The 15,901-nt window shown below is 36.4% G+C and overlaps 1 protein-coding gene across 2 annotated transcripts; it reads left to right on the plus strand.

The window, feature by feature from the left end:
- The first annotated feature begins 8,715 nt into the window (after positions 1 to 8,715).
- Positions 8,716 to 14,731, plus strand: LOC137725951 (probable S-adenosylmethionine carrier 2, chloroplastic). 2 transcript variants are annotated; one of them, XM_068464797.1, is made up of 12 exons: positions 8,716 to 8,860; positions 9,263 to 9,361; positions 9,826 to 9,908; positions 10,570 to 10,646; positions 11,586 to 11,676; positions 11,788 to 11,841; positions 11,922 to 12,017; positions 12,273 to 12,362; positions 12,794 to 12,845; positions 13,414 to 13,475; positions 13,564 to 13,644; positions 14,265 to 14,731. In XM_068464797.1, the coding sequence occupies exons 1-12, from the start codon at positions 8,827 to 8,829 to the stop codon at positions 14,376 to 14,378; spliced, it is 933 nt and encodes a 310-aa protein (XP_068320898.1). In that variant the 5' UTR covers positions 8,716 to 8,826; the 3' UTR covers positions 14,379 to 14,731. The 2 variants fall into 2 exon arrangements, with proteins under 2 accessions (XP_068320898.1, XP_068320899.1); XM_068464798.1 differs by lacking the exon at positions 8,716 to 8,860 and having other exon boundaries at positions 9,275 to 9,361; positions 9,797 to 9,908.
- Positions 14,732 to 15,901: the final 1,170 nt, after the last annotated feature.

Raw genomic sequence — 15,901 nt, forward strand, 5'->3', positions numbered from 1 at the left:
GAAATTATATTAATTTATTTGAGATCAGTTTTAAATTAAACTGGTTACGAAGTTGAGGTTTGGAAGTTAATCATTTAAAATTCGTAGACCATTCGAGGTCACAATTTATATATTTGAATTAAGCTCGATCGCACGAACGCATGGGTGCAAACTGTTCGTGAAATAGAGTTATAACAAAGAAGTTATTTACGATTGAAGTTAGGGATAAAATGGTCATTTAATCAATTTCTGGAAGGCTCCAGATTTGCTGGAGCAAGGATCTGAGAAGCCACGTGTGTGGCTGTGATGGAAAGGGAATGAGAGAAAGGGAGAGTCACGGGCCAATCAGAATGGGGGAAAAATGAGGGAAATGAGGGAGAGAAGAGGGAAGAGGGTGCGGGTGCGGGTGTTTTCCCGACCAGACCCGACGAGAAGGATCGACGTCCTTCGTGGTGTTTCATGGCGAAATTGCCACCACCCATTACTTGGAAACACTTACCCTACTTCCCCTCTCTCAATTCTACTAAAAAACATAAAGGTTTTGGAGGTGGTTTGGGGACGAAACACCAGTGGGTGTTGTGGCCACCCTTGTCTGAATTCCACCAATTGTGAAATGTTTCCCTAATTACCACCATTACTAGACTTCCCTGGAGGCCTAGAACAAAGCCCAGACAACTGTAGGGGCGGCAGAGCACCGAAGGTGATGATTCGAGGTCACACATGTATAAGGTTTCCGGCGGGTTTGGGCCAAATTGAACTTGTCCTCAGGTATAAAGTTTGCTGTACTCTTTGAGATCTTCATTTTTGTAATTTTTGAGAATTTTTAGAAATAGTTAAATTTTCCAGTGAGCCGAGGCGGTCGACCACCACTCGCGGTAGCGGGTGTGGCGGCACACGGCGAGGGAGCCGACATTGTTTTTTTATACAAATTTCGTTATTCTAATTATACTTTTGAGACCTAACTGCTGTGGTTTGAATATTAATACGATTGGGGTATATGTTGGATTAAATGAATATATTTGATTTTGGTTTAATTTTTGGAATTGTGAACTACGAATGGCTTGATCCCTGTTTAGAGTATGTAGACAGTCTAACAAGACGTTAGATGCAGCCATACAATAAGTGAGATTCAATAAACAAGACAAAGCTTTGCTTGAGAAATTGAACTAAGGAGTTTAGAATTTTATTATAAAAGGAAATCTTATGTTTTGTATATATAAATTCTAGTTACAATTTGGAAATAAATCAAACAGGAAAATTGATTTGGTCCTATCATTGGAATTATTTCCCGAAAATAAATATTTCGGGGCCCGGGGCGTGACAAAATGGTATCAAAGCAAATGATCCTATTCTACGAGATGCATTATTCTTGAGTCTTGTTGGTGTGAATTATGACATGCATTGTGGTTGCATTAATTCATAGTTTTAGGAATAAAGTGGCATTCATGTTTTATATGTGAAATGCATATATAAATTGTATGATGTTTGTGGTGCAATTTCCTTGGTAAATATGAAGGTTTCGTTAATAGGAATTGTGATTTGCGGTTATAATGCATTATTTCTAAGTTCTTTGAGTAATGAGAAAGTTATGTGAAATATATATGTGTTGAGAATTATCATGAAGTGAAATGAATTGGATTGACATTATGTTATGTAGTATGAGATATTATTGAATTGTGGGTGTGAATTATGACTTGTATTGACATTGCATGATTTCATAAGTTCTATGAGTATGACGGAAATTACGTGAAATGCATATATTGTGAATTATGATGCTTTGAATTGAATTGAATGGGAGTAGGAAAATTTTAAAATATCATATTCATGTTATAGTTTTGAAGATGAGCATTTGATTAAAGTTTTGGATTAATCTTGAGCTGAATCAATATTAGGCTATGCATTATGAAAATGTTGAATGTTAAGGTGATTGTAAGATGGTGATAAGTAGATGGAGAATTTGTATTATACCTGGCACTTGAGAAATTGAATTGGGTAAAAAGGCCCATGGATATGAAGGTGGATATGTGAGATTGGGCGAGAAAGGCCCGTGAATGTGAAGTGGGGTGAAAAAAAAAAGGCCTGTGAATGTGAACTTGGGTGAGAAAGGCCTGTGAATGTGAAGTTGGGCGGAAAAAACCCTTAGATATGAAAAAAAAAAAAAAAAAAAAAAGAAGAAAAGAAAAAGGAAGTGTGATGTGTTTTGGCCAGGTATAATACAATATTTTCCAGCCTACTAGTCACTGATTGAAATAAAAGAAAAGAAAATGATGGCGAAATCATTGTTCTGTCAATGTTAAGTGTGAATAGAAATTTGAAAACCTTATGACCAACGATAATTATGATTGGAAATTTTAAATATTTATGGAAGATATGGTGATTTACTGAATGGGAATAAACTGTGGTTGTGTGTTATCTACTATAATTAGAGTGGTGGGTAGACATGAATGAAACTATGAAATGAAATTTTGAGTTTGTTTAATATAAATGATTTCTCAGTTGAGTTTTTTTTCGTTTAATGACAAGAATTGGCGAGAAAAGTTTATAATTGTAATTTTGATTGGTTTGGGTTGCCATTAATGAATTATGGCGCGTAATTTTGATATTTTGTTAGCCACGATAGTCATGACTCGGAATTTGACATTTGATTTGTCAATGTGAGAGAAAACAATTGGACCACCAGTAGTTTAAAAGAGATTCATTGATGCTTCATTTTCTGCACAATTTGTTGTCTCTTGACATACCAAAGTGTGTTTGGTGGTGTCATGACAAACTTGGGTGTGTTATGTGGTTTCATGACAAATTTGGGTGTATGGAAACCCATAAGCCTTATGTTCATTTACTTCTTTTTATTTTCTTACCAATATAAGAGAAAAGAAAGAAAAGAAAAGATAAGGTTTTTAAAATTTTGCCTTGAGTAATTGAGTAAATTGCTGAAACGAAGGAAATCAAGGAATGAGATTTTGATTTCATACCATGGTAATGAAAATTGCGGATCTTTATTTTAGTGGCAAGTAATCATGGTTGGAATTCCAAAGATTTTGGTTGGAACCTTGCTAATTGATTTGTCAATTTTAGTGGTTTGGTTTGACATTTTGATATTTACTTAGCCACTGACGATCACAGCTAGAATTGATGGGGAAGTCTGTAATTATAATCTCGAAGGGTTTTGTGATAGCCTGTCCTGAACTTTTCGTATCGTAGGGGTGAAATGACGGTTTTGCCCCTAGTATGGTTTTTTTCGTTGTGTGATTGTTTTTGAGTTTTGATTGGTGGAGTTTGGACCACACACACACCCCCACACTCACCCTCATCCTTATCCTTGTCCCGAGTCCCTCTCTCTCTCCCTTTCCTATTTTCTTGTACGGACAACACCCAAAACCCTTGAAATCTTCACAGATCGAGGAAACAAACTACATATTCGTGCTCGTGAGGTCCTTAGAAGTTCAACCATACCCATTTTAGGTAAGGATACCTTCGTTTTCACGTCGAACTCGGGATCCCCCGATTTGGTCAATGTTCATGCACACGTTAATTCTTGTGTTTTTGGGAATTTCAAGCTTGTAGGAAGCTTGGTGAGGTCCTTAGGAGGCTCGGGGTGGTTCGTTTGAAGGTTTTGGACGTCGGGATCATGAGTTGCAGGTTTGGCCGGAGTTGGTGGTGTTTTCCCAGCGAGATTCGGTTGGTTTTGGTGCTTGAAAGTGGTATGGATTTGTTCCTCTTGTTGTAAGCTTTATTTTGGTACCAATTTTGTGAAATTTGGTTGAAAAACGAGTGAGATACAAAGTTTTGAAAATTTCTCGGTTTTCCGACGCCGCCGGAGAAGACGACAGAATATTCCGTCAATTTGGACAGAATATTCCTAACGACGTTAACGGAATATTCGTGACGGCGTTAACTGACGCCGTCAGTGTGCCAGGCACGCGTCTGCGCGTGGGCGACGGGTGGGGGCGCATGCGGCGTCGAAAAATTATTCTAAAAATATGGAGATGTTCGTGAGGTTGAGTAGATCACGTTGGTGTATCCATACACCCCATTTGAGCATTGTATGAGAAGTTATTTCGTATTGTTGGTTATGTGCTTTAAAATTTACGTATTTATAGTTGATTCGCATATAGGTGAGACCTATCCCGAGGACGAGCGCGATCACTCGAGGCAAGGGGCTTACGACCCTTCTACATACCAGTGAGTGGGCTTTTGGTTTTCCATATATACCTATATACTTATGTTTTTCCCAGAAAGTGAAATGAAATGTTTATACGTTTATATGCCATGCTTTATGTTTGCATATTTAATTATGCATTATTAGTTTCATATATATGTGTGTGTTGGTGTTGCGGACGCACAGGTAAGTGTCAGGTAAGTTATGGTTTATGTTTGTGTTCAGTAGTGATTTGAGATGCATAGAGACTCATAACTTGCACCTCCAATGTTAGTGCTCCCGCCCAGAGTTGGGCACAGTCCTTCACGTGATGTTCACCTCCCGCACCACACGCTCATCTTAGATCCAAGTTAGGTGCACAATCCTGTCGTACAGACCACTTTAGGTGGTTCCGACTCGTAGGTGACCCGCAATTATTCGCCCAGCCTTCACGTGATCGTAGCACTTGAGCGTACTTATTATACACCCAGTCCTGTCGTACAGACCACTTTAGGTGGTTCCGACTCGTGTGCAGGTATAGTTAGTGAGTTGGAGATTTGAGCTCTAGATTCAGCCGTACAGGTCACATTAGGTGACTCCGGTTGACCGATTACATGGCATTGTTTGACATTACCTGAGCACTTGCATTCTATTTATAGGCATTTGACATGGCATATTTCTGAGCATGACTTATATATATATATATATATATATATATATATATGTATGTATGTATTCTATTTTCTGGGAAGTATACAGGTTTTATGGCGAGGGGTTAGAACTTTGTTTATGAAATGGTTTTTGAAAAGCTTTGTTTTTGCCCACTCATGCTTTCTGTTTTGCGCCCCTCCAGGTTCTAGTTTGGCTAGCGCTTTTGGTGGCTCCCCAGAGGATTTTCCCGGCTTATCTGACAAATTATCACCAGTGTAGGACCACCTTTGGGTGTGTTTATTTAGTGTTGTTTCTCCCAGACTGCACTAGGTCTTCCGTGCTCTGAACTTTGTTTCTCGCACTTACGCTTGCACATGTATGTTATTTACCTTGTGTAGAGCTAGGTTTTTATTTATTCGTACTTTTATTATTATTTATTAGCTTCTGCATGCACTGTGCACATGATTACGTCACTTCCACGTGACGCCCAACATGCCCTGACCTCAGTCGGGGTGTGTCAGGTTTGGTTACCACAGTTTTGAATTTTCATTGTTGAATTGGTTATTGCGAACCAATTTAATAACGAGCACTTATCCTAGTGGCTATGTGATAAATAAAGTTTAGTATGTTTGGCCAATAGAGTGTAACCTATTTAAAATTTCTCTTTTAATTGATGAAATGTGAATGGTATTTTGAAGGTGCGAGTCACTTATTTATTATATCTGTGGTTGTACTTTGAGAAAAAAAAAAACAATTGAAAGAAAGATTTAAAGGGCTTAAATTTTTACTATGAGCAATTTAGTTAATCATAGAAATGGAAGGAACTATAGAATGAGAATTTATATTAGTGGTGTTGCAAATTTGGTTTTAATCTTCTTTCCATTAACCAGTGAGTGTGATTGGAAATTTCCAATGAATTTGGTTGAAATTTTTGATGTTTGGTTTGCCAATTATAAAGCTTTGGCTTGAAATTTTGAGATTTTACTAGGTTACTAATGGATGATTTAGAATTTTGATATTTAATTGGCCGAGAATAGTTATGGCTGTAAATTTAGAATAATTATGCTACCAATATCGAGTATTTTCTGATGTTGGTATCGTCAGTGATGGTAGCTAAAAATTTAGAAGAAGGATTGGGGTAACGGCTGTGTATAGCCAATGAAGGCCATGAAAAATTTTGGGTTAATGTGGATATTTATTTTGCCAATGGGTGTGGTTAGGATTTTTTATATGTATTTTGCCAATGAATGTGTTTGGGAATATGAGAATGTGAGTAATAATCACGATTATAATTCGATGTTTCACCTATATTTGTAACTTGAATAAAATTGGAGATGCATGTTATAAGTTTATTTCACTATAAAAGAAATGGTGGAAGTAGTGTTAGTTCCTTCTCGTAACTTGACGGTTGAAATCTCGAAGACGAGATTTATTTTAACAGGGGGTGAATGTAACACCCTGAAAATTTTAAAGATATGAATTAGATAATATAATTATGAATATGTGGAGAAAATCGAAAATAAATCGATTTACAGTTATGAAGATAGAATTGGGAAATTATTATAATTCACGTAATTGTATTATTGAGATTTTATATTAATTTTCAAGAAATTATATTAATTTATTTGAGATCAGTTTTAAATTAAACTGGTTACAAAATTGAGGTTTGGAAGTTAATTATTTAAAATTCGTAGACCATTCGAGGTCACAATTTATATTTTTGAATTGAGCTCGATCTCACGAACGCGTGGGCGCAAACCGTTCGTGAAACGGAGTTATAACAAAGAAGTTATTAACGATTAAAGTTAGGGATAAAATGGTCATTTAATCAATTTCTGGAAGGCTCCAGATTTGCTGGAGCAAGGATCTGAGAAGCCACATGTGTGGCTGTGATGGAAAGGGAAGGAGAGAAAAGGAGAGTCATGGGCCAATCAGAATGGGGGAAAAAAAGAAGGGAAAGAAGGGAGAGAATGGGGAAAGAGGGTGCGAGTGTTTTCCCTACCCGACCCAACGAGAAGAACCGACATCCTTCGTGGTGTTTCACGGCGAAATTGCCACACCCATTACTTGGAAACACACCCTACCTCCCCTCTCTCAATTCTACTAAAAAACATAAAGGTTTTGGAGGTGGTTTGGGGATGAAACACCAGTGGGTGTTGTGGCCACCCTTGTCCGAATTCCACCAATTGTGAAATGTTTCCCTCCAATTACCACCATTACTAGACTTCCTGAAGGCCTAGAACAAAGCCCAAACAACTGTAGGGGCGGCAGAGCATCGAAGGTGATGATTCGAGGTCACACATGTATAGGGTTTTCGGCGGGTTTGGGCCAAATTGGACTTGTCCTTAGGTATAAAGTTTGTTTTACTCTTTGAGATCTTCATTTATGTAATTTTTGAGAATTTTTAGAAATAGTTGAATTTTTCAGCGTGCCTGGGCGGCCGACCGCCACCCGCAGCAGCGGGTACGGCGGCGCACGGCCAAGGAGCCGACATTGTGTTTTTATGCGAATTTCGTTATTCTAATTATGCTTTTGAGACCTAACTAATGTGGTTTGAATATTAATACGATTGTGGTATATGTTGGATTAAATGAATATATTTGGTTTTGGTTTAATTTTTGGAATTGTAAACTACGAATGGCTTGATCCCTGTTTAGAGTACGTAGGCAGTCTAACAAGACGTTAGATGCAGCCATAAAATAAATGAGATTCAATAAACGAGACAAAGCTTTACTTGAGAAATCGAACTAAGTAAGGAGTTTAGAATTTTATTATAAAAGGAAATCTCATGTTTTGTATATATAAATTCTAGTTACAATTTGGAAATAAATCAAACAGAAAAATTGATTTGGGCCTATCATTGGAACTATTTCCCGAAAATAAATATTTCGGGGCCCAAGGCGTGACAAACTTCCCTTCGACCGGTGTTGGAGTTTTCATGGAACTTATCAACAATTTTACCCCACAAAACCTTTCTATTTTGATTTATGCCGACAGCACCACCTTCGTTAATAGAAATTCATGCTAAACATAAAGCAATATCTTCGTCAAAGGTTCAATTATGACCTCTAACATGCTCTTTTGCCATCTTGAAAAATTTGGAAATGAGAAGAAATGGTAGAAAAAAAATTGGAAGAATTGTAGGAGAAATGTGAGTTTTGTGTAGATGTTTAAACAAATATATAGGTATTTATAGAGTTTTTGGGTGAATTTTGAGTTAAATAATTTTTTAAAATTATTTTAGCCGTTGGATTTAAATTTGGACTATAAGATCTTTTTTTTTTTTACCGTTAGATTTGATTATATTCTATCTAAGCCGTTGAATTCAATAATTATATAAATAAATAAAAAATTGAACGTGGACTGTTGGATTAACCAACAACCCTTTTAAAATCAGCCTTTGGATCGAAAACAGTAGCCCAACGGCTACCGACATGATGTGACAGCCAGGGAACACACCCACGTGGGTGGGGTCTCGTTGGGCTGGTGTCTGGCGCGTTGGGGCGAGTTGGGTTGGTGTCTAGGCTTCACAGCCCATGGTGCACTCGCAGCGGTTGGGGTCCACTCCAATTTGTGGGCTAAACTTGGGCTGGTATTTGGGCGTGGGATGAGTTTTAGATTTGAGGTTAGTTTTAGGCCACGGGTTGGGTTTTTTTTTTTTTTTCGTGTTTTTTGGGGGATGGACAAGGATTGTCTGCCCTTTCACTTCCGGTGCCCTCCTATTTTGTGTGGTCACTGTTAAGCCACGTTAATATTTTATATTATTTTTTTATAAAGATAATAAGACAAAAATGAATAGTAATATAAAATGTTAATGTGGGCTTAACCGTGACCACACAAACAGAAGAGCATCAAAAATGGGAGGCAAACAATCCTTGTCCATAGGTTATAGCCGAGGATTGAAGTGAGTCTAGCAGTGACATAGTTTGTAAATTTAGTTTAAAAATTTGATGCTCTAAATTACCCTTTCCAAAATTTCTCTGCTCAGTCGGAATACAAACTGAAAGCCCCGCACAGTTTTGGATTTGGACCTTGCGAAAAATCTTCGAACGGCGACGATGCAAGCCAAAACTTCTCAATCACATTCACCCGGTACTTCTCTTTTGATTGTCTTCTCTCTCGATCTCAATTTCGTTCCATTTACTCTTTTTCCCAGGTCCCCTGTTTGATCGCAGGCACTGAGAATTCTGTACCAAAATATACATGGATGATCTCTTTCCTTTCCCTTTTTTCCCAACTCTATTTTCTCGGCAGCCAAACCGGGGTTAACTTAGTTTTGTAGTTCTGTTTAATTACCCAAAGCTATTGATAATCTTATTAAACATCGTAAATTAACTTTGTAATTTCACTTATGAGTGAGAAAAACTTTGTTTTGGATTTTAATTTTCTAGGGCTTCTTTTAGCTGTAATATGATTTCCATCTTTCTTCCAGTGCAATGTATGTCATATTAGTATGTATTTAATGCTTATAATTGTTCTTTACGAGTGTGGTAGCCGTCAGGATGGGTAGCTCTGAGAAGGTGCCAAATGGCTGCTTGACAACAGCCAGTGCTGGAGATGATACGCCATTCGATCTTTTACGCGATTTTTACGGTAAGCATTACAACTTATTGATTGCTCTTGTGCTAATTTAGATGCATATAGTGAATATTGTTTTTTCGAACTTTCAGTCATGTGTTGGTTATGTGTGAAATGTGGTTCCAATTATTAGTTAATGGTTCTGAGAGGCATTATATCAATCCATCGTTTTCGAAAACAAGTGCCAAGTGGAGTGAACTTTTATGAAATGCGAAAGCAGATGCCTTGCAATGTTGAACCTTGTAAAAAAAACCAACCTCCCTGAAGCTATTGATCAAGTGAAAATGGAAAAGGCGAGCATAAACTGTGGTCTCCTTCGATTTCATCTAACAGAGTTTCTTTATATATTTTTTAACTAATGCTGCACTGGAAAATGATTATTTCTTCCAATTGTGTACCATACTATTGTGAGCAATTATTTGTATGAATATTTACAAGGAGAGAAGTTAGTTTCTTTGGCTTTGTTATGAGCATTGCAGATGGTGTCATAGCTGGCGGTGCTGCTGGTGTTTTTGTAGAAGCAGCTTTATACCCTATTGACACAATAAAAACTCGATTACAGGCATGTAAGCTATACTGAATATCTTTCTTAATTATCTTCTGGGTTCTGTTTGGAATGTCTTGTAGGCGAAAGGAAATATTTATTCATATTATATATTTAGGTTGCTTGTCTTGACAAGTGGAAGAATCATCGCCTTCATTTATGTATTAATAGGGAGTCACTGTTAGGTGCTACCATGCTCATTTTGGCTAAATTGTCTGACATTTAAGTGACTAATTCCCACTACATGATGCCTTCATTTATATATTTATAGGGAGTCACTTCTAGGTGCTACTATGCTGATCTTTATTCGCTAAGTTATCTAACACGGGAGTGACTAATTCCCAACATATGTGGTTACAAAGTCTTGGTCCATGTTCAATGACCTTCACGAGTATTACTTTGTATATGTTCTTAATCAACTGGTTCAGTATTTTTTGGGTCATAGTTATACTTTGCGCAACAAACTCTATATTATTACATATGGTTTCACAAATTTCCATTTGTAGAATGAATAGTGATTTTCTAGAATTGCGTAGTTCGTTATCAAAAAGTGAACTATTGTGGCTTTTCATTAATGTAACTATCTGTGTATTTTTGGTTATGGAATGGTCTTCATTCCTACATAATACTTGCCTATTCTCTAAATCGTTATTTTTTCTTTCCTTGCATTCACTTTTAGGTTGCCCATGCTGGAGGGCAAATTATGTTGAAGGGTCTATATTCAGGATTGGCTGGAAACCTTGCTGGTGTCTTACCGTAAGTACATATTTTTCTTAAAAAGAAGAAAAAAAAACTTGGGTAGGAAGTACAGTTCAATATCAGATAGATAGGCGTTTGCTGAAAATTTACATGCTGATTGCTTACTTTGGTGTTTTTCCTGTTCCATATGCCTTTGTGATCATTTATGTCAAACCTGACTTTTGGGCCTAAGCTGTCTGAAACGTTAACCAAGATATATTACGAAACCTTACATGCATTAGTATAGTGCATCCAATTTTCCCCATTTGAGGATGCATTTGAATTTGGAGACCAGCTGTTTTCGTTTTCTTTTGATACATAATTTATCTGACTTTAAAACCTATTGAAAAGTGTTTTTTTTTTTTTTTTTTTTTTTTTAACAAACGATATTATCACCTATTGAAAAGTGTTAAAACCATTCTTTCCTAACTTTAGTGAACAGTTATGATATTGTTTCCCTCTTTGCAGGGTACGTACTTGTATTTTTTATTTTATTTTTGTTTATTTCTCATTTTCAAGCATTTCCCTTTGAGAACTGTCTGTGTCCGGCAAATAGGTAATAAAGGGTTAGTCTAGTTTACATGTTTATGTAGTCCTATACTATAGCATTGCGTTTGGAACACGACTTCTGTCAAGTTTTTCTCAATCGGCACTACATAGGAATAGCATTGTAATTGGAAATGATTAGACATGAGGAGTTGGTGCAACTTCTGTCAAGATACATGATATCATTCTTGTAGTTTGAACAAGATCTCGTAGTTTTATCTGCAAACAAACAAGTATATTCTCCTTATGGGGAAAAGTGCATATGATGAAAGTACAAATATGTAGTTGTCTCTTGTTCCTTTGGAGTAACATGCAGATTTGGTCAATCTGTCATACATTCATAGTTATTTCCATTTCTCAGATTTGTTGAATTGCTTCAAAATTTCTTACTAAGTGTGTGAATCTTCACAGGGCTTCTGCCATATTTGTTGGTGTTTATGAACCTACAAAGCAGAAACTTCTGAACGCATTGCCAGAAAACCTTAGTGCTTTAGCTCATTTGGTATGTTACCCAATTTTGAATGCACATTAACTAACAATCCTTAATGCTAGGAAACATAAATTACTTCACAAAGGCCATTGTTATTTAAATAGGTATTAAGACTTCAATCAGACTGCAGGTGCCATTGCAGGTGCTGCTTCTTCTGTTGTACGAGTTCCAACAGAGGTAGTTAAGTTGTTTTGTTTCTGATTTCCATCAATTAGTTATTTGTTTCTTCCCCTTGTTACCATTTTGACTATTCCTAGGTTGTCAAGCAAAGGATGCAAACCGCACAATTTTCCTCAGCCCCAGATGCTGTCCATCTTATTCTTGCTAAGGAGGGTTTCAAAGGTCTTTACGCGGTATGTCACCCGTAGTGCTCTCCACTCTAAATTTCTCTGAGCCAAGTTTGAGTCTGAGGTTTCTCTTATTTAGTTTAAACTTTAACCTATAACAAATGTCCCATCTTAGTTAACAACAAATCACTTATCTTGAAACAAAGGTCGTATGTTGTGTATACAACTTTTACAATCAACGGATTCGCTCATTATAGTATTTGCTTTTAGCTTGTGAAAAGGCTTTGGTTCTTATGCCTTGATGTCTTTGTGTGATTGCAGGGGTATGGATCATTCCTACTGCGAGATTTACCATTTGATGCTGTTCAGTTTTGCATCTATGAGCAGCTTCGAATAGGATTTAAACTAGCGGTAGGATAAGAGTATATTTATAATTGTTAATGGAGATGTTCAAGGAATTCTTGAACCGAGTTCAAATATGCTATTAGTTAAAAGCTAAACACATTTTCTATACAAAAAATAGTAAGCTTTAGCTATGTTAACTCACCACTAGAAATCATTTGATTGCTACCCATAAAGTTTTTTGCAGCTTCATTTTTTTCCCTCAAAACATTTTGGTAGCTGATCTGCATTGCAATACATGGGTTGTGTCTATGAGTGTGTGATTGAAAAACATGATTCAAGTCTAATTGCATTGTTTGGCCATGTAGTTTGGACTTGATTCCATTCTCGTCCCTAAAGTTTCAGTCTTTGCCATTTTATTTATTTCTTCTGCATTGGAATATACATGGATCTGTCACTGTGTGTCCTGGAAAAATGATTAGAATCTGGCTTCCCTGTAGGCACGAAGAGATCTGAAAGACCCTGAGGTTGCTTTAATTGGTGCTTTTGCTGGTAACATAACATCATACATTTTCTGACTTTAGATTGGGTTCTTTGGACTTTCTGCCCGCTATTCTCTACTCTTCACCATGTAATTCCTATGGGATTTATACTTCTGTGTGTATGCATGAATGTTTGTATGCATTACTTTATACACATATCTATAATGTAGGCCTCACTCACCTTATCTGTTTTCTAGGAAGTCATTTTGGGTAGCTGTAGAGTCGTCCTTCAACTTACATAAAGACTATCTCACACAAACTCCTACCCTGAATGCCATTGTAATGATATGTTCGTCCTCTTAAATTCTGATGTATCATTTAATAAATTTAGTTATATAAACAAGCTTTTGAAGATAGAAAGAACAAGAAAATTCTTAGTTAAGATGATATTTTGCATGCCAACTTGTACTCTGTATTAAGTACACCATAACCAGTCCACTCATGCTTATTGGTACTTATGTAACTTGCATGTGTTTCAACAAATAGAAAAAGTAACTTGCATGTGCTAGGTTAATCATCTCATAATAATGCAGTGTTCAATGAAAAGCCTTTCAGTTTACTCTCTCTCTAACTTGCAGGTGCAATAACTGGAGCTATAACTACTCCCCTTGACGTGATAAAAACGAGATTAATGGTTCAGGTATTAATGTGCATTTCTGTTTTTAGATTGAATTAACTCTGTTTTAACTTTCCTTTCCACCGTGCCCTTTGCTTCTTAACTTTTGCAGGGATCAGGAAACCAGTACCAAGGAATTTGTGATTGTGTTGGGACCATAATGAGAGAAGAAGGAAGTCGTGCTTTTTGGAAGGTATAACAACTGACCATTCCTTGCTACTGAAATTTAACTTGATAATTGTCTTATTTTTTACTTTATTTTAATGAAGAACATCTCCAATTGAGATGTCAAAGTCAAATGTCTAGTTTTTGTTTAAAGGCTTATGTGGCAAATTGACATAGATGCCAAATCAAGCTGGGAATCGGCGTCATTGCTGGAATGCAAGAAACATCTTTTGTGTCTGTTGGGAGTCTCCGCTGTAGAATTGGCTCCTCGGATTGAGAGGCTCTAAGAAATCTAATTTTCTAAGGGCTTTATATTGAAGACTTTTAACCAATGTCTCTCCTTTCAGTTCAGCATCCCCATAGATTTCCTATCTTTAATTCTAGGGTTATATTTGGAGTTTACTCTCCCTTCCCTCTTCTCATTATGCTTTCATTGCTTGTCGGATACATTATGTTTGTTTATTCGTTTCATAATAATTGGAAGACTAATTGATTTCGGACTTCTTGATATTTTCTATGATCTTTGCGCGTTGACAAGTAGACGGTTGGGATCATTGAACTGCGTTGATTGTTGGGCCGGCAAGCAATTCCTTTCGATGAGAAACAAAAGGAACCCGTATTAAGCTTCTCTTGTGGTATTTGATGCAGGGTGTTGGACCACGAGTTTTGTGGATAGGTATTGGGGGTTCAATATTTTTCGGTGTTCTTGAAAGGACAAAGCAAATACTTGAGGGAAGGCGCCCCAGGCATCACAAGTCTTGACTCTTCCGAGCGGAACTGACTGTAGCAGATTCCATACAGAGTAGGGACTGAGTTGAGAAGTAAGTCGCAGTTTGATGCCAACATTGGTGCTTGATGAGGGTCCGCATATCAACCATTCCACCACTATCAACCATTCAACTACCACTATCAAGCTTATCTACCCTATCAACCATTCCACCACCACCGTCACAGTTTTTTAATCTTCATTACTTTTTTATTGTTGTGTTAAGCTTGTTTTTTTAGGGATAGTTTGGTATTGTTGCGCTCTTTTAAAAAATGGAACTGTAAAATAAAGTTGTTAAATGTTTGGTTAACTTTTCTTCTTGTAAAAGTGCATTTAACCAAAAATAAAATGTCTTAAGTGTTTGGTAAACTATTATAAAAAATCGTTGTGAATATGCTAAATGACTAAAAATAATATAGTATTGAATGTGATATAATAATTGCCAAAGAGAATAATGCAAGAGCAAAGATTTGAGTTTTGTAAAATATGCTGGGTGTATATTGTTATTTGAAAATTTCATTAAATGTGCACTATTCACTATGCTTTGAAAAAAAAAAACTTTTTGGAGAAGCATGGTAGACTTTGTTTTTGCTTTTTACTATTATTGGCAGCAGTTTTAAAAATAAAATAAAAAAATTTACCAAACACATATGATGTTCCAAAACTTTTTAATAGCTGTTTTTTTTTTAAGCACAATCCCATACTAGCCCTCGATGTTTACACTAAAGGCCGTTGGGCGAAAAAAAACTTTTTAATAGCTGTTTTTTTTTTTAAGCACAATCCCATAATAGCCCTCGATGTTTACACTAAAGGCCGTTGGGCGAAAAAATTGCCATCAATCTCACCATCTACGACATTTGAACTTGAAACTTTTTATTTATATGTGAAAATGAACACCACTAAATCGTAATACTAAGTGACAAAGATAGCGGGTTAGATATAGAAGAAATGTACCCAAAAAAAAAAAGATGCATAAAAAGAAAACAAAAAACTATTTTATGTTGTGCAAGTACTTTTTTCACATCTCAAGCATAAAATATATAAAAATTAAAAATTAAAAACTGAAAACAAAATAATTATAGTAAAAAGGCTCAAAAAGTCTAATCAGGGAATTGAATCCTTGACCTAAAGCTAAGAGCACGACTAGTGGTTAAGAGTTTAATATTTAAATCCTGGAAAATACCAGCTTCAGAGGTAGGTGTACGATTTGATGTGAGATTTAAGAATTGATTACAATATTTATTTGTCATTTGTCAGCACCAGGGAAATACTTTACTCAACAAGATGATGCCATGAATGTTATTTTATTCTTGTTTTTATTTTCCGTGTCGGATTTAACAACCAAATGCGAGGAATATTTTCTGAAGACTTTTCTACTCCTAACTTTCGCTTAAGAAAAGTAGTTTGCGTGTAAAACAGAGGCATCGAAATTTTCTTGGTTCTAGTCAATTACCAACTTGTATCAGACTTTCCAAAATAGTAAAAATACTCAAACCTCAAATCAGTATACATAGGGTTG

Source organism: Pyrus communis, chromosome 2, assembly GCF_963583255.1.
Source record: "Pyrus communis chromosome 2, drPyrComm1.1, whole genome shotgun sequence".
NCBI classification, from domain to species: domain Eukaryota; kingdom Viridiplantae; phylum Streptophyta; class Magnoliopsida; order Rosales; family Rosaceae; genus Pyrus; species Pyrus communis.

Coding starts and splice junctions, on each gene's coding strand:
- LOC137725951 (XM_068464797.1), top strand. CDS start 8,827: ATGCAAGCCAAAACTTCTCAATCACATTCACCCG. Junction 12,018..12,272: donor GTTTCAAAGGTCTTTACGCG/GTATGTCACCCG, acceptor GTGTGATTGCAG/GGGTATGGATCATTCCTACT. Junction 12,363..12,793: donor GAATAGGATTTAAACTAGCG/GTAGGATAAGAG, acceptor GCTTCCCTGTAG/GCACGAAGAGATCTGAAAGA.